Source organism: Nerophis lumbriciformis, linkage group LG08 (genome assembly GCF_033978685.3).
Source record: "Nerophis lumbriciformis linkage group LG08, RoL_Nlum_v2.1, whole genome shotgun sequence".
NCBI lineage: Eukaryota > Metazoa > Chordata > Actinopteri > Syngnathiformes > Syngnathidae > Nerophis > Nerophis lumbriciformis.
The window spans coordinates 24,470,933-24,494,420 of record NC_084555.2 but is presented as its reverse complement, the minus strand read 5'-3'; the positions used below and the strand labels follow the sequence as shown (position 1 = coordinate 24,494,420).

Here is a 23,488-nt window from a genome sequence, read left to right as displayed (position 1 = left end):
GGGCTTGAATTTACAACCATTTTAGTCACACATGTGCCCAAAATATAATCTGTGCAACTTCAAAATATTTGGGAACAAACAATTATTGTATTGTGAGCGAAAGTCGTGGCATTAGCCTCTATGTTGTGCAGTAATAACATAGAGGCTAATGCCATGACTTTCATTGTGTTTCAGTGTATCTTGAAGGATCATGCAAGTCATTGTTTCTTGTTGATGCAGTAAACAAAATGTCACTGTGCAAACCCATGTTTGTTGTTGTACTGAACACAGATTGAAAATAAACCGACTGAAATAATAATAATAACAATGAATAATTTCTAAGTCTTTGTTAGCCGTTTGTGAAGTTTTGTGCTCGTGCGCTACGATCGCTCACATCCTGTGCATCTCCTGGGGGCTAAACCCCCCTTGTCCTTAAAAGCTAGTGATGCCCCTGATTAATCCAAATGCAAAAGAGTAAATAATTTGATTTTGAATATGAAACATTTAACAGCACTAATAAACGGGACGTTTCCATTGTAGTTGCACATGCCGTCATGTCCTCATACAGTATAGATAGTCATAGTCAGAATGAATAAAGATAACAATGGTAAGACAGTACGAGGAGACCTGACGATAAACAGGAACAACTGATGTATTTGTGTGCGCTTGTGCATGATGTGAAGCACAAACGCGACCCCCTACTGGTCCAAAGTAGAGTCCATTTAAGCATGTAACTGCCACCACTCCTTTTACATAACGCACAATGGGAACTCTGCACACTCACTACGTGCCCACGGTTGTGTTTGTCCTGAGGGATCAATGATTGTTTTGATTGAAGCTACTTGGAGATAGGCCGTGACCGTGTAGTAATGTGTGTGTGTGTGTGTGTGTGTGTGTGTGTGTGTGTGTGTGTGTGTGTGTGTGTGTGTGTGTGTGTGTGTGTGTGTGTGTGTGTGTGTGTGTGTGTTTTTGTATTTCTACCCTTTTTGAGACAACAACAAGGAAAAATACCTTCCATATGAGGACCGGTGAACAAGTTAGGACTGAAATCAAGGTCCCAATAAGAAAAACCATTGCATCTAATATAGAATTGTCTAACTTGGACCCCTGGTGGTGAAATCTCCAAAAAGGAGGGATTTTTCAAATTGACTGTGTGTCTGTTTTAAAAGTACTCCCCCTCTGGTCAACATATGAAATAACAAGTGTGTGTTAAAAAAAAAAAAGTTTTCCCCTTCTGGCCAACGTATGTAATAACAAGTGTGTGTAAGAAATTGACATGTGCGGCGTTGCGAAGTTGGTAGAGTGGCTGTGCCAGCAATCAGAGGGTTGCTGGTTACTGGGGTTCAATCCCCACCTTCTACCATCCTAGTCACGTCCGTTGTGTCCTTGGGCAAGACACTTCACCCCTTGCTCCTGATGGCTGCTGGTTAGCGCCTTGCATGGCAGCTCCCGCCATCAGTGTGTGAATGTGTGTGTGAATGGGTGAATGTGGAAATACTGTCAAAGCGCTTTGAGTACCTTGAAGGTAGAAAAGCGCTATACAAGTATAACCCATTTATCATTTATTTAGCCAAAATTAATTAAACAAATTGAAATAAATATGTATATAGAGACATACTGTAATAACTTGAAGTAAATAATAAAGACTAAAAAACAATTACAAACTAAAAATTTAAAATCTCAAAAATTTACTAAATGCTTGCCTTTTTTATATTTGCATAGTATGTATATATTATTAATGTTGTAAATACAAATCTTTATATATCTAGAAAGGGTGGTCCTAAAGAGGTAGGCATTTTTCGGAGGTCTCAAGAAGGTAACAAATACAAGAATGTGTGTGTGTGTGTGTGTGTGTGTGTGTGTGTGTGTGTGTGTGTGTGTGTGTGTGTGTGTGTGTGTGTGTGTGTGTGTGTGTGTGTGTGTGTGTGAGAGTGATGATCGATGATCTGCACCCTCCCAGCAGTGGTTGTCATTTGTTGTTTCAATGCAGCATCTCTTTTCTCTCAATACATATTTAATTAGCAGCAAAACGAGAGGCAACATTTCTATACCCTGTTTTCAATGTTCTAATTTGACCCTTTTTTTTTTTTTTTTGACGGAGATGGACTTCTTTTCCCACCCTCCGTTTTTTCCATTTCCGTTCCTTCTGTGACTCTTGCAAAGGGTGGAGAGCCAAGAAGAGAAATCATGGAGGCAGGCACGGATCATTAGCTATATTTGTCCCCACTTCCTGCAGAAGATGATAGATCTAGCTAATTACCACATGTTGCCAAAGCCTATCGCACATGACAAGCGGCCGTCTCCGTGGCGGAAATCTGCGTTGGCACCGGCGAGTGTCACGTAGCTGATGCTATATGACTATTCATGAGCCGGAGTCAGAGGAGAGCAGGAGCTATCAGATGCCTCGTGTGAATGTGATTGTTGTGGAAATGATTTTAATGATGTACGTTTTCTGTGTTCTTCCTTCCATGTGTAGAAAATGAATCTGGAGGAGGCGTGGTGAGCTTTTCCTCTCCAAGTGAAAGCCAGCAGGTCACGGTGGAAGCAGAGGTCTGGAAAAAGAGTCTCAACCAAACCATCGCAGGTACACTAAATGTACCCCTTTGTGCACCTGAACATGTGCCGATATTGTTTATGTTTATCAACGTGACTGGGTGCCAAATTCGGTACTTTTTGTCGGCACTATCGATTCACCAACGCTGTCAAAAAAGGCTATCATAATTTGATACCTTCGTTGCACGTGACACCCGGTTGCACTTGGTGGACAAACCTCTATAATGTTGCAATTGCCAACAAAGCAAGAGTGCTTGATAGAAAGCACTCAAAAGTAAGGCTGCTTTTTACAATGCTTTAGCTCGATGCTAATTCACACTGGAAATATGCATGCTACTGTTTAACATTGTTGATTTTACATGGCGATTTCAACACCTTCAGAATTGATAATCAAAACATAGATGCGCATCACAATCCAACAGTCTGTGTGTAAGAAGAGGAATACTTAGAGTGTCAACACTTTGTAGGGCTCAACACAAAACAAGAGGGCACACTCATCTTAATGCTAAAGATGACTTCCTGACTACAGCAACAATCCAATCCAATCCAATCCAATCCACTTTATTTGTATAGCACATTTAAACAACATAAATGTTTCCAAAGTGCTGCACAACAATATTAAAACAATATTTAAATATTATCCTTAGCTCCACCAATGACTGAATAAAAACAAAAAATACATAAATATAAAACCAATATAAAAACAATATAAAGCGTAAATTTGGATGAGGACCGAGATATAATGAGGTGCCAGTCCATGTAAAGCTTTAAAAGCAAACAGCAAGGTTTTAAAAACAATTCTAAAATGAACAGGGAGCCAGTGCAAACTCTCAAGAATTGGGGTTATTGTTAACACACTGAGAACAAACAAATGCATACTTAGAAGTGTAAGACAACCAGATATAACAACTGAACAGCACCTATTTTATTATTAGCTCAGTGTAAAATAAAGTTAAAGTTAAAGTACCCATGATTGTCACACACACAGTAGGTGTGGCGAAATTATTCTCTGCATTTGACCCATCACCCTAGATCACCCCCTGGGAGGTGAGGGGAGCAGTGGGCAGCAGCGGTGGCCACGCCCGGGAATCCTTTTTGGTGATTTCACCCCCAATTCCAACCCTTGATGCTGAGTGCCAAGCAGGGAGGTAATGGGTCCCATTTTTATAGTCGTTGGTATGACTTGGCCGGGGTTTGAACTCACGACCTAACAATCTCAGGGCGGACACTCTAATGCAGGGGTAGGGAACCTGTGGCTCTAGAGCCAGATGTGGCTATTTTGATGACTGCATCTGGCTCTCAGATAAATCTTAGCTGACATTGCTTAACACGATAAGTAATTAATCATTCCGCTGGTAATCACAGTGTTAAAAATAACGTTCAAAATATAAAACATTCTCATACATTTTAATCCATCCATCCGTTTTATACCGCACCTGTTCAAGAAGTTGCATTAATTGTAAGAAGTATTATACTTATTATTGGATAGCTTTAGAATAACAATGTTATTAAAAAGAATAAGAGACTTATTATACTCAAAAAATGTTGGTCTTACTTAAAAATGTTTAATTGTTTAGTTGTATTCAGTGTTAAAAAATATTATATGGCTCTCACGGAAATACATTTTAAAATATTTGGCTTTCATGGCTCTCTCAGCCAAAAAGGTTCCCGACCCCTGCTCTAATGTTACATAAAAAGATCATTTATTATTACACAATTAAAGGTGCTGTTTGCAACTTTCTCACAGTTACATTTTTCAAAGCAAAACATATAATAACAAACCACTGGCTAGCTTATGTTACCATTACCGGTTTAAAAGAACACATTTGTTTGACGATTGTCTATATTTTCTTTAACAATTACAAAGTTTATGTAATAAAAATTTTTACCGGCCCAAATAAAATGATTGTCATTTACGGCGGTCACTCACCCGGTCTCGTCAACACGTACGCGCAGGGAGCGCCTGCACACATACAAAAGCAGTCAAAGAGAAGCAATAAAGATTTGCGGTCATGTTGTTGTTTTGATAGAATATACATTTACGATAGCTAACACTAACTATCCAAACCGCTATTATTAGCTAACAACACCCAAAGCTAATGCGCGTGCATGTGTTACGTACTTACGTAATTACCGTATTTTTCGGAGTATAAGTCGCACCAGAGTATAAGTCGCACATGCCGAAAATGCATAATAAAGAAGGAAAAAAACATATATAAGTCGCACTGGAGTATAAGTCACATTTTTGGGGGAAATGTATTTGATAAAAGCCAACACCAAGAATATACATTTGAAAGGCAATTTAAAATAAATAAAGAATAATGAACAACAGGCTGAATAAGTGTACGTTATATGACACATAAATAACCAACTGAGAATGTGCCTGGTATGTTAACGTAACATATTATGGTAAGAGTCATTCAAATAACTATAACATATAGAACATGCTATACGTTTACCAAACAATCTGTCACTCCTAGTCGCTAAATCCCATGAAATCTTATACGTCTAGTCTCTTACGTGAATGAGCTAAATAATATTATTTGATATTTTACGGTAATGTGTTAATCATTTCACACATAAGTCGCTCCTGAGTATAAGTCGCACCCCCGGCCAAACTATGAAAAAAACTGCGACTTATAGTCCGAAAAATACGGTACATCATTACGTACGAGAAGCCGCGAGAGGGCGGGATATACTGTGTAAAATACATTGCAATGTTGGCGCCCTCTAGGCATCTGTGCAAATGTTGCCCCTTTAACATTTAGTACCACATTTTTTTACACATGCAAAAGTATCAGTATCGAGTCCCAGGTGTGAATTGGTACTGTATTGGTTTAAATGTAAGAGACACACATCCCTGGCGAAACTGTTAAAATTAATTAGTTATTTTTCCCCAGTTGGGGTCTTTTGAGTTGTTCCTTGCCCGGATGTGTTTAGATCAGGGGATGTTATTGTGATACATTTAGATCAGTGGTTCTTAACCTTGTTGGAGGTACCGAACCCCACCAGTTTCATATGCACATTCACCGAACCCTTCTTTAGTGAAAAATAAAATGTTTTATTTTTTTTTGTTCAAATTCAAGACAAAGTTATGTTTTTTTTTACTAGTGCACAAAATGACATCACCTTGTTCAAAGAACAAAACCAACACAGTGCATGAACTCACAAAAAATTACACACTTGCAAATTAGATGGAAAATTAGAGGGAACATTGCTTGGTGGTATCCATAATACTTAGACTTAGACTTCCTTTTTATTGTCATTCAAATGTTAACTTTACAGTACAGATACAGCGATAGAGAGAAGTTTTTATTTACACGATTGATTGATTGAATAAAACTTGTATTAGTAGATTGCACAGTACAGTCATATTACGTACAATTGACCACTTAATGTTAACACGCAAATAAGTTTTTCAACTTGATTAATTAAGTCAGGGTCCATGTTAATCAATTCATGAGTCTGGTGTGTCTTGACCGCTGCGGCGGAGGCTCTGCCGAACCCCTGAGGCCGACTCACCGAACCCCTACAGTTCGATCGAACCCAGGTTAAGAACCACTGATTTAGATGGATTTGAACTGCTGTCTCTTCTACCAACACTGCAGTGTGAACAAAACCTCACATAATGTTCGGAGCTCTGTAATGCAATACAGAATATATAATATAGTATGGAAAGAATATATATAGATTACAAACCAAATCTAATAATGAAAACACCTGTGTCTCCAATCAACGTCTCACATTGAAATGAATTGAAAACAATTTAATTGGTGCTTGCCCCTCCCAAAAAAAAACCACAGTTATAACATGTAACATGCCTTTTGAAAAGAAAAGAAACTTTTAGACAACAAATATTGTATAAAATGATACAATGGAAAGTACTGCTAACATCCACAGTAGTTGTATAAAGTAATGTATTAATAAAGTTCAGTATTTACCTTGGAGAGTGAACTTTTATGGTATCTCCTTTGAGCTGCTTCTCTGTCAAACACAAAATCAGCAGCTTTTCCATATTTTCATGGATAAATGTCTACCATTTAGATATTATTTTAACATTCTTGGCTGGTGTTGGACTCGTTTTGTCGGCTACATACTCATGTTTTTATGATTTATTTCTTGTATTTGATGAATATCATCCCTTTCTTCTTCTAAGCACTGTCCTTCACTCTCACTTTCTTCGTTCCTATTGTTGGAAAAACAAAAATGTCAAACTCTAGCTTTAAGCTAACGCCAGCGAGTTAGACCAGATGTTTTGATCGGATCTTACGGGGTTCTCGTTGAAATTTGCGGGGATGCTTGTAACTCCAATTTTTGCTCGTAACTTCAAGCATAACATTTGGCCAAAAGACAGCTCTTATCTCAAAACATGCTTAAGTAAGGGCACTCTTAAGCTGAGGTTCCACTGTAGCAGTAAAAATAAATCAACTGACTAAAAAATAACTCTTAACCATTGCCACCCTATTGTGGTGGAATTTCTGACCTTTGTACCATATTTTGTGTCTGTCAAAGTCCGGAAAGAGAGTGAGGTCAAAAAGCATTAAGGAGGACACCACAGTAGTGGAATTTCTGCTCGTTTCTCTTTTTCCTATTCTGTACCATTGGAAGAGCATATGTGGATTAGAGTTGAACGTATGGTCGGCCTGACCATTGTACAAAAGTTTTGATTGTTTATAATGGCTAAGGGGTTCAAGGATGTTGCAGAATAAACAGGTCCAAAACAACTGGACCTTGACACACGAGGGAAACACATAGATAACCAAGTAGACCAAGTCTAGGCATGATTCGCATGATTCTCGATTCATCCAACGTCTCCGGAGACGTTGTCTGTTTGCATGGCAATTCAATCCAACCTTGTACCATTTGATTATGGATAAATAAAACTTTTGTACTAAATTCACTTTTGTTGCTGTTTAAGATTCGGACATTCCACCACACTATTCTTGGTTTAGGCTTGTACCTAGCAGCCAGGACAGACGCATGCCCCGTCTACTTGAATCACAAATACTTCGCGGTATAGCTCGGTTGGTAGAGTGGCTGTGCCAGCAACTTGAGGGTTGCAGGTTCGATCCCCACTTCCACCATCCTAGTTCCTGCCGTTGTGTCCTTGGGCAAGATACTTTACCCACCTGCTCCCAGTGCCACCCACACTGGTTTAAATGTAACTTAGATATTGGGTTTCACTATGTAAAAGCGCTTTGAGTCACTGGAGAAAAGCGCTATATAAATATAATTCACTTCACTTCACTTCCATTTTTTTTTCATTTTTACCATCACTGGCACCCTTCTGTGATGGCATCACAAAACCAGAAAAAAAATTTCCACTGAGACCCGCATACTGATAAATCAAAGGATGAAGAAGACATTTTGATATTTAAATTTTCGTAACCATTACAGCTTTGTGTTATTAGCATGAACATTATAACATTATACCTGTTTGCTCTTTTATTGCACTTTTTTTCTTGTAACAATATATTTTTTTTTAAGTTCCGTGTGCTGTTAAAAAATTAGCCGTGGGCCGCAAATGGCCTTCGGTCCACACTTTGGACGCTTCTCACCCGAGAGAGGATGCATGATGTCATACATGACAGCGGTTTGGCTTTTTGTGCAACTTTAAAGACGTGTTATTCCCAAAAATGTGTGTCATATTGTGAACTGTACAACCTCAGGAATGTTCCACTTGAGAGGTTTCGCATTTATATAAGCCCTAATCCATTTGCAGAGGAACATATCACAAGCACAGATGCTGGTTTAGTACCAGATAATAAGTTGGTCTGATGACATTCTGATCACAGTTCTTCATGCCAAGGCCGCTTTTCCACACTTCTTATAAATTCCTCACCATGGATTTCTGTCTCCATCTTCTTTGGTTCGTTCTCTCTGGCTCTTTGCTCTCACTCTCTCTTTCTCAGCGCCCGCTCAGACGTGCAGATCTCCACAGCCTTTCACACTAATTCACATGCACTTAGCATCGGGTTGGCACACGTTTTCTGTCACTAGATGATGCATGGCATAGCTATTTGCAGAGAAAGTCGATAATGCCGGCGCAGGTTTGGTGGCTCTGTAATGCTGCACTGCATGGAATACCAATGTGTGAGAGTGAGCGACTTTGTGTGTGAGTGTGCAGCTGAGGGCGGGGTTGCTTGCCATACGTGTAAAACACATTCTCCCAAAACTTGAAGGTGAAACAAAGAGACGCTGATAACTGTGTGACATGTTTTGACAGATGCCTTCTCAGCCCCAATCCCCATCATTAGCAAAATCCAAAGCACTCACAAACACATAAACAGGATGTCAGTCCTGCATTAAGTCGGTTTTCTTACCGTTGTTTCATATAGAATACTATTATATATATAATATTTTTTTATCGATTTATTTATTTTGTTTTCGTTTTGGCAACACTTCACCATAAATTAGTTGCTTATAAACATACAAATTAGTAACATATTGGCTCTTAATTAGTCATTATTAAGTACTTATTAAGGCCTTATTCTGCATGGCCTTATTATACAACCAGTAAGCCATTAACTAAGAGTTAACTAACCCTAGCCCTAACCCCTTATTGCTTATTAGTAACCCTAACCCAACCCTAAATCTAACCTTAACCCTAACCCTTATATGTTCCGCTTGTGTCCAAATAACTCTAAATTAAGTCTTTGTTACTTTAATAAGCAACTAATTAATGGTGAATATGTTCCCCATACTAAAGTGTTACCTTAGTTTTTTGTATTTTGCCCATTTCATTTTATGTATTTTTGGTGATTTTATGAATTTGTTTTTTGCATTTGCTTACACACAATTTGACTAACTGTGTGTCTTTTTTGAAAAGGATTTACACACTTTTCCAAACACAACATTCAATTTTCTTGATTCCTAGATTATTTGCAAAATGGCACACTTCGGTCAAAACATATGCCCATTCATCAAAATAAAGCAAGCATTTGTAAAAATGCAGTGTTATTGTCATCTCACTCACACGTACTTCAAATGATAAGACAGTATTGGAGTGACTTACCCAGAACATTGATAAATACAAAACACATTTGTAAAAAACCCTATTTTAGTATAAGAAATCACATGTTTGAGGCATTTTGCTCGACCTTTTTAGCATATGTGATGAATGATTACTGTAATTTGACAAAACATATTAGCAAATCCATAGCAATCACCATTGTTTACTTTGAAGTGTGAAAACCTAAAGAGAAAGTAAAAATATCCTGTAAATTTTTCAAGATGTGCTCAACAATGATGCTGCAAACTGAAAATATGTATTTTTACCACAGTCAGGTAAAGTAACATATCACAGTAGTCAACAATGGCATGCAGTATAAATTAAAATCTGAGACAAATTAAGAAAAAAAATCTGGAGATAAATGAAAATGACAGCATAGAGTATAGGCTACATGTGCAGACTCTTTCACGACTTCCACAGTTTCCAAAAACAATTTGAAATGTGGACTTGTCAGACCACAGAACACTTTTCCACTTTGTATCAGTCCATATTAGATGAGCTCAGGCCCAGCGAAGCTGACGGCGTTTCTGGGTGTTGTTGATAAACGGTTTTCGCCTTGCATAGGAGAGTTTTAACTTGCACTTACATATGTAGTGACCAACTATAGTTACTGACAGTGGGTTTCTGAAGTGTTTCTGAGCCCATGTGGTGATATCCTTTACACACTGATGTCACTTGTTGATGCAGTACAGCCTGAGGGATCGAAGGTCACAGGCTTAGCTGCTTACGTGCAGTGATTTCTCCAGATTCTCTGAACCCTTTGATGATATTACGGACCGTAGATGGTGAAATCCCTAAATTCCTTGCAATAGCTGGTTGAGAAAGGTTTTTCTTAAACTGTTCAACAATTTGCTCACGCATTTGTTGACAAAGTGGTGACCCTCGCCCCATTCTTGTTTGTGAATGACTGAGCATTTCATGGAATCTACTTTTATACCCAATCATGGCACCCACCTGTTCCCAATTTGCCTGTTCACCTGTGGGATGTTTTAAATAAGTGTTTGATGAGCATTCCTCAACTTTATCAGTATTTATTGCCACCTTTCCCAACTTATTTGTCACGTGTTGCTGGCATCAAATTCTAAAGTTAATGATTATTTGCAAAAAAAAAAAAACAATTTATCAGTTTGAACATAAAATATGTTGTCTTTGTAGTGCATTCAATTGAATATGGGTTGAAAATGATTTGCAAATCATTGTATTCCGCTTATATTTACATCTAACACAATTTCCCAACTCATATGGAAACGGGGTTTGTATATATAACGTTGATTAAAGTTTTAAATTTTTTTAGTGCGTTTTATAGGTGAAATAAAGTGAATCCCCTCGATATAACGTGGCCCGATATAACTTGACATTCTCTAAAACGTGATTGTGCCGTCGACTCAGAATTTTCGCCCGTTTTTATTTCCCCCCAGAGTCAATCGCATTGTTTTTCACTAAATTAACAACCGATGCCTCGCAGTCATGTCCTGTGTTAGTTTACTTACTTCATTGCTACACTTACACTTTCTTGTTCTAAGTAAATGATTCTCAAACTGTGGTATGTGTACCATTAGTGGTACGCGGGCTCTATCTAGTGGTACGCCAAACAATCGCTTGATTAAAGAACTATTTTGTTTTCCTCTATTCAAACTGTGTGTAGTGTTATAGTGGCAACAAATAATAAATATACTTGTAAAATAAAACCCCTGTCTTGTTTTAATGAATACTTAGGCCTACTATGCTATTGTATTTTAATGTTGGTCATTATGGCGGTACATGGAGATCAAAGTTTTTTCTGAGGTAGTACTTAATAAAAAAAGTTTGACAACCACTGCATTAGGCTAACGCCCTGTATGTTGTGTGCCTCGTACTGGAATTAAACAAGCATTCTTACATGCAAGCTGCTTCCTGCCGTCCTTTGCATCCTGGGAGACACGACCTTCGCAGACATGCAACCAGATTTGTGACACTTATACAGTAATTCTTTACGAAAGTCTCCATAAAGGAATTTACAAAAATAACAAAAAGAAAAATACTAAATATCGACCCAGTGATGTCCAAATGTAATGGTGAATAATGCATTCCCCATTCTGTGACTGGGAGCACAAACCACCATGCATGTCACATCACGTGGGGGCACTATCCACTAAGCAGGTTTAGGGAGGCGAGCTACAGCGCGTAACTTTTTCCAAAAGAAAAGCGTAAAAAATAAGAATTTGTATATAACACAATCTCGGAAATAACGCGATTAGTATTTCATAGACCCCAATGACCGCGTAATATACAATTATTTAGTGTACTTTCATTGTTAGCTGACTTTTGCTCATGTTTATTTACGAGTTCGAATGCATTTAAACAAAAGAAAAACATATGTGTGCTCGTCCCACATAAGGATTGTGAGTAAAAATGGTGCAGTTCCACTTTAACTGCAATGAAATGATGTATGCCCCAGATGCTTAAGCTTCATTTTCATGACATAATCCAAAATGGTATAATGAATATTTGCTATTTTTCTTTGTCTGAATTAATACGTGGGTACAAAGTTTAATTTTTAAATTTATTTTCCAAATGTATCTTTTTAATAAGTGAAAAAGTAATTTTTTCCTTAAAAAATAATAAAAAAAAGAGATTTTTGACAGATTTTCAATGAACCATTCTAGAGGGAAGTATTTACAGTTATCGGATACTGCCTGATTCAATTACAAGCATTCTACAAGTATTTTATCAAAATTTAATTTGAAATCAAATTGAATATGAATAAAGCTCTATTAATGTTGCACATATTTATAATACCAATGCTATAGCAAGTCGACAGCACAATATTTTAATGTTTTCGTTGTACATATATAATTAGGTTGTGTTGGGCAGAGATGGAATAGGCTCCCTCCTCATCCTAAAATATGCAGGCCAGCCTTCATTCTCCCCAGCGGAGCAGGCAGAGCGATAAAAAACAAAACAGAACATGTAAGCTGCTCCAACGCGGTTAGCCAGAGAGACAAGCACGTTTCCAGGCTCCAACTCTCACGAGGAGGCTGGAGCACGGCAACAGGAGTCGACACGACTTCTGCTGCTGACGTGATTGTTACTGCTGTTTTACTCAGATAATGCGTTCTCTCCCTGTTGACGCTGCAGTGTTCTCCGTTGACGCAAGCTGTGTTTAAAACTGTGCTCGCCGAGTGTCTTAACAACTTCAAATAATGCGCACGTTTGTTCAAACATTTCAACTGATATGATTTTGAACTCGCACAAACAAGATTAATTTGTTTTTTCCCAAGTAGGAGCATGATTTCCATGATGTATATAAAGTAGGAAAGAAAAAATTACTGAACCATTACAAAAATTGCCAAAAGCACTGTTTTTGTGAGCATGAAATGTAGTGGTAACAAACACAAACATATATTTACTCTATGTTAAGATGTCACTTAAAGATTTAAAAGTTGTACATATCAACCACAATTTATTTGATAAATACCTTAATTTTGAAGCCGAAGACACCGAGAGTAACAAGCGGTAGAAAATGTATTAGAAGGGACAGATTTAAAAAAATAATAATAATAAAAATATATACACTGTATACAGGTAAAAGCCAGTAAATTAGAATATTTTGAAAAACTTGATTTATTTCAGTAATTGCATTCAAAAGGTGTAACTTGTACATTATATTTATTCATTGCACACAGACTGATGCATTCAAATGTTTATTTCATTTAATTTTGATGATTTGAAGTGGCAACAAATGAAAATCCAAAATTCCGTGTGTCACAAAATTAGAATATTACTTAAGGCTAATACAAAAAAGGGATTTTTAGAAATGTTGGCCAACTGAAAAGTATGAAAATGAAAAATATGAGCATGTACAATACTCACTACTTGGTTGGAGCTCCTTTTGCCTCAATTACTGCGCTAATGCGGCGTGGCATGGAGTCGATGAGTTTCTGGCACTGCTCAGGTGTTATGAGAGCCCAGGTTGCTCTGATAGTGGCCTTCAACTCTTCTGCGTTTTTGGGTCTGGCATTCTGCATCTTCCTTTTCACAATACCCCACTGATTTTCTATGGGGCTAAGGTCAGGGGAGTTGGCGGGCCAATTTAGAACAGAAATACCATGGTCCGTAAACCAGGCACGGGTAGATTTTGCGCTGTGTGCAGGCGCCAAGTCCTGTTGGAACTTGAAATCTCCATCTCCATAGAGCAGGTCAGCAGCAGGAAGCATGAAGTGCTCTAAAACTTGCTGGTAGACGGCTGCGTTGACCCTGGATCTCAGGAAACAGAGTGGACCGACACCAGCAGATGACATGGCACCCCAAACCATCACTGATGGTGGAAACTTTACACTAGACTTCAGGCAACGTGGATCCTGTGCCTCTCCTGTCTTCCTCCAGACTCTGGGACCTCGATTTCCAAAGGAAATGCAACATTTTCATGGTTGGGTGATGGTTTGGGGTGCCATGTCATCTACTGGTGTCGGTCCACTCTGTTTCCTGAGATCCAGGGTCAACGCAGCCGTCTACCAGCAAGTTTTAGAGCACTTCATGCTTCCTGCTGCTGACCTGCTCTATGGAGATGGAGATTTCAAGTTCCAACAGGACTTGGCGCCTGCACACAGCGCAAAATCTACCCGTGCCTGGTTTACGGACCATGGTATTTCTGTTCTAAATTGGCCCGCCAACTCCCCTGACCTTAGCCCCATAGAAAATCTGTGGGGTATTGTGAAAAGGAAGATGCAGAATGCCAGACCCAAAAACGCAGAAGAGTTGAAGGCCACTATCAGAGCAACCTGGGCTCTCATAACACCTGAGCAGTGCCAGAAACTCATCGACTCCATCCCACGCCGCATTAACGCAGTAATTGAGGCAAAAGGAGCTCCAACCAAGTATTGAGTATTGTACATGCTCATATTTTTCATTTTCATACTTTTCAGTTGGCCAACATTTCTAAAAATCCCTTTTTTGTATTAGCCTTAAGTAATATTCTAATTTTGTGACACACGGAATTTTGGATTTTCATTTGTTGCCACTTCAAATCATCAAAATTAAATGAAATAAACATTTGAATGCATCAGTCTGTGTGCAATGAATAAATATAATGTACAAGTTACACCTTTTGAATGCAATTACTGAAATAAATCAAGTTTTTCAAAATATTCTAACTTACTGGCTTTTACCTGTATATACCGTATTTTTCGGAGTATAAGTCGCACCAGAGTATAAGTCGCAATTGCCGAAAATGCATAATAAAGAAGGAAAAAAACATATATAAATCGCACTGGAGCCCGGCCAAACTATGAAAAAAACTGCGACTTATAGTCCGAAAAATACGGTGTATATATATATATATATATATATATATATATATATATATATATATATATATATATATATATATATATATATATATATATATATATATATATTTGGATGCCGGTGGGCCGTGTCCGGCCCGCAGGCCGTAGTTTGGGAACCCCTGCTCTATGCTGTTTGAACTTCTGCACATCCACCAGCAGAAAGTTGGGCCAATGTCACCGTCCTAACTTTTAAACATAAAGGCTGCACAGTCTGGAAGAATGTTCTAGCCGGGCAGTTGCTCATCATCATCTGTCATTTGTCCAAAGACATATTTATACTCTCATCTTCCCCCTGCAAAAAAAAAGACTTAAGGTCATTCCATCCCAACTTACCTGCTAATATTTACAAGGTATCCTTGCATTTCATCATTTTATTTTCCTCCTGTTGAAACATTTATGGGCATTCATAAAGAAACAGACCATTAAGATTGAAGGGCTCGACAGTGGCCTAAGTGTAGTATTAATAAATCATGTTTAATAAAAAGAGACATCCAAACAGGGTCACGGCCCCTGTTATCTTCTAAACCCAGCCGGCATGAATATTTAGGGACATCTAAAAATACCTGTTCAGAGGTGTTTAGGCCCCTAAAGAATTAATGTGTTGTTGTGAAGTGAGAAGACCTTCATCCTGAGGCACAAATCTAACCTGCAGGCAACTTACTTGAGAATCAATCATATGCTGACTTGCATGTGAATATACGGTGCCAGTAGGAAGTTGGCACACACTATCCCATGTTGTTGAAGATAAAGGTGTGCCAAAGTTTTGATTGGTACTTCAGTGAATACAAAGTTTGAGGTGCGATAAATGAAAAGTATGATAATAACAGACAAATGGAGACTTTGACGACTGTCCGATGCATATGAATGGATAATGGCTGGAATGGTTGATGAAAGCTTAGTGACAAATTGATGTATTTGGGATAGATTTATGAGGAATCGATTTGACAGATGAATGAGGGATGAATGACAAATGTAGTAAAGGGATTGATTAGAAATAATTTAGATGATGAATAGATTGCTTGTATTGAACACAAGGATCTACTGTAATGATGCACGCATTGATCGATTAAAGCAAATGGATGTTATAGGGTGAATCGTCTGGTCGACCGGGTAACGCTGGGACTGAACTGCTCCAACTCTTGTATCCGATGCATCAACCTCGACAAAACATTGTAAAGCAGGATCAACGTGCTTAAGAATTGCTGTTTTGTTTAAGCGAAGAAAGGGTGGCCTCGGCATCTGGGGTCCACCGGAAAGGTACCTTAGTGGATGTGAGCCTCGTCAAGGGTTCACCTTTGCTGCTAAAGTTGCGGATGAATCGCCTATCGAAGTTAGCGAAACTCGAGAAACTTTGCAAGTGCTTCCTTGATGTAAGAGATGGCCACTTGACCACTACCTGGATTCTGGTTTAAGATGGCCCTTCTCCACGATGAAACCCAGAAATAACACTGATGGCGAGTGAAATTTGCACTTCTCATCTTTGACGTATAGCCGATTCTCCAATAACCACTGCAAGACGAGATGGACATTGCGACATGTTCCTGGCGCTTTCTGGAAAAGATAAGAATGTCATTTAGGTACACAAAAACAGAACTGATTGATCATGTCCCTAAGGACATTGCTAATTAGATTTTGGAAAACCACAAGCGTATTAGTGAGGCCAAAAGGCATAACTAAATATTCAAAATGTCCTATAGGGGTGTTAAAACGATCTTCCACTCATCCCCCTCCATAATTCTCACCAGGTGATAAGCATACTTGCCAACCTTGAGACCTCCGATTTCAGGAGGTGGGTGGGGGGGTGGGGGGCGTGGTTGGGGGCGTGGTTAAGAGGGGAGGAGTATATTTACAGCTAGAATTCACCAAGTCAAGTATTTCATATATACTGTATATATAAGAAATACTTGACTTTCAGTTAATTCTAGCTATATATATATATAAGAGAAATACTTGAATTTCAGTGTTCATTTATTTACACATATACACACACATAACACTCATCTACTCATTGTTGAGTTAAGGGTTGAATTGTCCATCCTTGTTCTATTCTATGTCACTATTTTTATCAATCAATCAATCAATCAATCTTTATTTATATAGCCCTAAATCACAAGTGTCTCAAAGGGCTGCACAAGCCACAACGACATCCTCGGTACAAAGCCCACATACGGGCAAGGAAAAACTCACCCCAGTGGGACGTCGATGTGAATGACTATGAGAAACCTTGGAGAGGACCGCATATGTGGGTAACCCCCCCCCCTCTAGGGGAGACCGAAAGCAATGGATGTCGAGTGGGTCTGACATAATATTGTGAGAGTCCAGGCCATAGTGGATCCAACATAATAGTAAGAGTCTAGTCCATAGTGGGGCCAGCAGGACACCATCCCGAGCGGAGACGGGTCAGCAGCGTAGAGATGTTCCCAGCCGATGCACAGGCGAGCGGTCCACCCCGGGTCCCGACTCTGGACAGCCAGCACTTCATCCATGCCCACCGGACCTGTGCCCCCCCCCCCCCCCCTCAAGGAAAAGGGGAGCAGAGGAGAAAAGAAAAGAAACGGCAGATCAACTGGTCTAACAGGGGGGCTATTTAAAGGCTAGAGTATACAAATGAGTTTTAAGATGGGACTTAAATGCTTCTACTGAGGTAGCATCTCTAATTGTTACCGGGAGGGCATTCCATAGTACTGGAGCCCGAATAGAAAACGCTCTATAGCCCGCAGACTTTTTTTGGGCTCTGGGAATCACTAATAAGCCGGAGTTCTTTGAACGCAGATTTCTTGCCGGGACATATGGTACAATGCAATCGACAAGATAGGACCATAACCATGCTGAACACCCTCTCTGATGATGCATTCTGCTTCGTCTCCGTGTTGTGTGTGCAGTTGTGCACTGCACTCTCTAAAAGCCCTAGATGTTATTGTCACATATGCATGTACAGTAGATGGTAGTATTGTCCTGTTTAAGAGTGTCACAACATTGCTGTTTACGGCAGACGAACTGCTTTACGGTAGACGAAAACGTGACTGCTGTTGTTGTGTGTTGTTGCCGCGCTGGGAGGACGTTAATGAAACTGCCTAACAATAAACCCACATAAGAAACCAAGTACTCGCCCTCGATCATTCTACAGTTATAACGTGATTGGGCAGGCACGCTGTTTATATTGTGGGAAAGCGGACGTGAAAACAGGCTGTCGACACGTCACTCAGGTCCGCATGGAGCTGGAGGGGGCGTGGCCTCCAGCTCCGCCTGAATTTTGGGAGATTTTCGGGAGAACATTTTTCCCGGGAGGTTTTCGGGAGAGGCGCTGAAATTCGGGAGTCTCTCGGAAAATCCGGGAGGGTTGGCAAGTATGGTGATAAGCATTGTGTAAGTCTAGTATACTAAAAATGGCAGGAGAAGATAATGAACTAAATGTCGAATCCGTAAGTGGTAAAGAACAGCTTTTCTTCACAGTTATGTCATTTAAATCACGATAGTCAATACAGGGCCGCAAAGACTTATCAGCCAATGGAGAAGAAGAGGGGCAAATGAGACCCGCCGTGAGAGACAAAAACATATAGTCACCTAATGCGGACTGTTCCGGACCTGACACATTAAAGAGTCTTGTCACAGGTAACAATGCCCCCAGGAGAAGTTTAATAGAACAGTCGTGAGGACGATGTGGGGGAAAGGACTGAGCCTGATTTTTACTAAATACCTGTTTGAGGAGGTGATATTCGGCAGGTACTTCTGACAGATTAATGGTCTCATTATCATGGCTAGGCGTGGCCGTCAAGGGAACAGCAGAACACAAACAATTAGCGAGGCAAAAGATGCTTCAATTCAAAACGGTGGTCTGATCCCAATCAATACTGGGATTATGATGTTTAGTCCATGGGAGACCGAATACACACACACATACATACATATATATATATATATATATATATATATATATATATATATATATATATATATATAGATATAAATTACACACACATATGTATATGTATATGTATATGTATATATTAGAGATGCACGGTTTGCGGACACAACCGCGGAGTCCGCGGATTATCCACGGGTCGGGCGGGTAAAAATAGATTTTAAATAGATGCGGGCGGGTTGCGGTTGAACCAATTCGGAAATATATATACATAGTTAAATGTTGTTACCCACATACGAAAAACGAGCAGCACTCTTTGAAACAGTCAATTTTTCATCAGGCACCGCGTCCCAGCAACAGTGGCGAAAGTGAGCGCTTCTTCAGCGCAGCAGGGCGCATTTTAGAGGCCAGGCGCTCTCGCATGAATCCTGGCACTGTAGATGCCATTTTATTCCTGCATAGTGCTAACAAAAAAAAAAGTAAGTAGACATACGGTTGGATATGTTAAACGAATTAGTCTACGTTACCGATAGGCTATACCAAATAAGCCCATGTCTAACCTATATTGAGTTCGGTCAGCTAAATAATTTTGATGGTTACGTGTTGTTTGGGCGCACTACAATGCAAAGGAATTAAGGCAATTGCTTTGTTTATTGTGTTTTTTTTCTATTCGAGATATAGTACTATGTGTGAATAATTATTTGGCCTCGCTTTCAAGTGAAGCGCATCTCCGATTGGCGACAATGTAAGGATATTTAGCCTGCTTTGTTTGTCGCAACCGTCTATTTTCATTATAATTCAAGTTTGATGATAAAGTGCAGTCTGATGGGTTTGATTTCCCCCCTTCAGCTATTTGCCTTGGCCAATAAGTTGCAGGTAATTTGTTATTATTATTTATTTAATTTATTTTTGTTTAAATAGAGATGACATACATATGTTATTGTATAATTTAAGTTTGTGCGCGTGATTGACAGCCTAAGGCTTATGAGGCACATTTTTTATTTATTTTTTTTATTTCAACTTAAAAACGTATGAGCCTATGCCTAGAACATAGGCTATGTGTTTATCTTTATTTTCCTGCCTGTCGTTGACAATGGAGATTGTCTGATATTTTGTCATGGCTGCAGATCAATCAATAAAGGTTCATCTTTGTTGCAAAATTGTTCACTGCTTCACTGTGCACCCCGCCCTCGTCCCTATTTGAGCATTATAACGTTAACAAGTTAATATTCATTGAAATAAATTCAGAAAATTTTTTTACCTAACGAAAATATAGGCCTAGTCTTTCTAAAACATTTTTTTAACTTCTTAAAAGCCTCGTTCGGCTTGCTGCAACTGCGCACACAAAGTGTGAGGAACGCACTCCTGATCTGAGGGCATTGGCAACAATAGTCAACACTTTCTTAATGGAAATGACAATAATATTATAATAATGATAAATAATATTATCACGCATTAATATCTCTTAGCCACGAATGCGTGGCCAAGAGATGCGTGGCACACATTGAATGTCTCTGCTACATTGCATCAGTCTCCTTTCTTTAACAGGCAAAAGCTTTATAACCTCACTAATGCCTTGCATCGTCTATATTAGATATATAACAACGGGCGGGTGCGGGCGGGTGTGGTTTTGATAAAATGTTGGTTCGGGTGGATGGCGGATGGATGACGACTTTTGTGATGCGGTTGCAGATGAAATAATTGCCTATCCGCGCATCTCTAGTATATATATATATATATATATATATATATATATATATATATATATATATATATATATATATAAATATATATGTGGCGACTTGTCCAGGGTGTACCCCGCCTTCCGCCCGAATGCAGCTGAGATAGACTCCAGCACCCCCCGCGACCCCGAAACGGACAAGCGGTAGGAAATGGATGGATATATGTATATATATGTATACACACACGCGCACACACATTTATATATATATACAGGTAAAAGCCAGTAAATTAGAATATTTTGAAAAACTTGATTTATTTCAGTAATTGCATTCAAAAGGTGTAACTTGTACATTATATTTATTCATTGCACACAGACTGATGCATTCAAATGTTTATTTCATTTAATTTTGATGATTTGAAGTGGCAACAAATGAAAATCCAAAATTCCGTGTGTCACAAAATTAGAAAATTACTTAAGGCTAATACAAAAAAGGGATTTTTAGAAATGTTGGCCAACTGAAAAGTATGAAAATGAAAAATATGAGCATGTACAATACTCAATACTTGGTTGGAGCTCCTTTTGCCTCAATTACTGCGTTAATGCGGCGTGGCATGGAGTCGATGAGTTTCTGGCACTGCTCAGGTGTTATGAGAGCCCAGGTTGCTCTGATAGTGGCCTTCAACTCTTCTGCGTTTTTGGGTCTGGCATTCTGCATCTTCCTTTTCACAATACCCCACAGATTTTCTATGGGGCTAAGGTCAGGGGAGTTGGCGGGCCAATTTAGAACAGAAATACCATGGTCCGTAAACCAGGCACGGGTAGATTTTGCGCTGTGTGCAGGCGCCAAGTCCTGTTGGAACTTGAAATCTCCATCTCCATAGAGCAGGTCAGCAGCAGGAAGCATGAAGTGCTCTAAAACTTGCTGGTAGACGGCTGCGTTGACCCTGGATCTCAGGAAACAGAGTGGACCGACACCAGCAGATGACATGGCACCCCAAACCATCACTGATGGTGGAAACTTTACACTAGACTTCAGGCAACGTGGATCCTGTGCCTCTCCTGTCTTCCTCCAGACTCTGGGACATCGATTTCCAAAGGAAATGCAAAATTTGCATGGTTGGGTGATGGTTTGGGGTGCCATGTCATCTACTGGTGTCGGTCCAGTAGATACATAAATATTCTAATTTACTGGCTTTTACCTGTATATATATATATATATATATATATATATATATATATATATATATATATATATATATATATATATATATATGGTTACTTTGCATGCAGTTGGCTTTCAACCTCCCTGCCGAAATCTTTAGCCCAACGCAGCCCCCCCAGTCCAAAAGTTTGGACACCCCTTATCTAGACGAATGGCTAAGTCAATGAGTGTGTCAAGGTTAGCAGTTTTTGTCACCTTGTGAAAAAGGCTGCTTAAAGCAGCGTCAATAAATCCGCTTTCTGCAGCTAGAATACGGAAGTATATGGAGTATGCGGCCACAGAGAGCTTGCCTTGCTTAAAGTCCAGCAGGAGGCTGCCTGCTTATCGACCTTTTAGGGGGTGATCAAAAACCTTCATTATTTCTACAGTAAACAAATGTAGTGGCGTGCGCACAGTAGAATAATTCTTATTAACTGCCATGGCCCAAGCGACAGCTTTGTCTGATAGCAAGTTCATGATAAAAGCTATTTAGCCAGGAATAAGAACCAAGCTGTTGATCAAGTACTAACAAGCACTGATGAAGAAACTGTTCGCAACAGCCAGACTCACTGGTGAAAGGGAGGAATAGCCGCTGGTGAGGGTGAAAAGGTCCCGTTCCAGACGTGACTCCCTTCCGGGTGACTCACAGTGCTGGTCTGATCGACACGCTGAGGGTAACAACATTGGCCAACACCGTCAAGAAGGCGGCCGTCAATTCACACAGCAGCTGGTCGTGATTAACAAGAATCTGTCCAAAACCAGTGAGCTTAACAGGGGTACTTTTCTGCGGGGTCCATTTTGGCCATGCCAGTAGATTTGTCACGATCGGCTTTGCCGGAGTAGGACCCCAACTCAGAGTAAAAATATTAACAGTATTAACAAAAAGCGCACTCAGAATGGAGTGAAGAAAAATAACTAAGGATGTACACAATAGGTGTGAAAAAACAGAAAATGCACACAAAAGGTGTGGAGAGGAAACACCACACAGCAGCACCGGGGCAGAGCCACAGGAAACGAGAAGCGTGAGTGGAGCCAAAGCAGTGGAGACGAACACAACTGGAAGGGTAAACCATCATGAATCTACTGGCACAGAGTGAATGGACTGGATAGCTTCAATAGTCAGAAACCAGGCACTGCAACAAAAAACAGAGAGGCAGCAGAGCTACCAGATAATGACAGATCATTTGTTTCACCCTGTAATTTTTGGAAGATGATTCCCCAAGAGCAGCAACACTTGAAATGCATTACTTTTTACATTTCACATGCCAAATCGCATCTGGACAGGGCTGGATGTTTTTCATTGTTTTGTGACTACACTACCGATAGGTGTTAGCTTTCTGTGCTCTTCCTACCTGCAATAGTTTTTGTTTTTTTTAATATTACAAAATTATCATATTACCTGCACAGTGTCTCCTATCTCTACACCCCCCCCCCCCCCCCCCCCCACACACACACACACACACCTTGTAGCGTCCCGGAAGAGTTAGTGCTGCAAAGGGTTCTGGGTATTTGTTCTGTTGTGTTTATGTTGTGTTACGGTGCGGATGTTCTCCCAAAATGTGTTTGTCATTCTTGTTTGGTGTGGGTTCACAGTGTGGCGCATATTTGTAACAGTGTTAAAGTTGTTTATACGACCACCCTCAGTGTAACCTGTATCGCTGTTGATCAAGTATGCATTGCATTCACTTGTGTGAGCGTGCAGAAGCCGCACGTATTATGTGACTGGGGCAGCACTCGTTGGACTGGATGAAAAGCAGACGTGACGATTTTCGGGAGGGGCACTGAAATTTTGGAGTCTCCCGGGAGGGTTGGCAAGTATGAGAATTAGCGGTGAATGCAGTGTTACCGTGGCACCGCCGCTGTATATAAT

General features: G+C 39.7%; 1 protein-coding gene across 2 annotated transcripts in view; it reads left to right on the top strand.

Moving 5' to 3' along the window:
- The window catches only part of myt1lb (myelin transcription factor 1-like, b), a 318,608-nt gene that overhangs the window by 46,993 nt on the left and 248,127 nt on the right, over nt 1-23,488 (top strand). For both annotated transcript variants that reach the window (XM_061968516.2, XM_061968515.2), the window contains exon 2: nt 2,456-2,563. In XM_061968516.2, the coding sequence (XP_061824500.1) occupies nt 2,456-2,563 (108 nt within the window). The remainder of the gene's footprint in view (nt 1-2,455; nt 2,564-23,488) is intronic.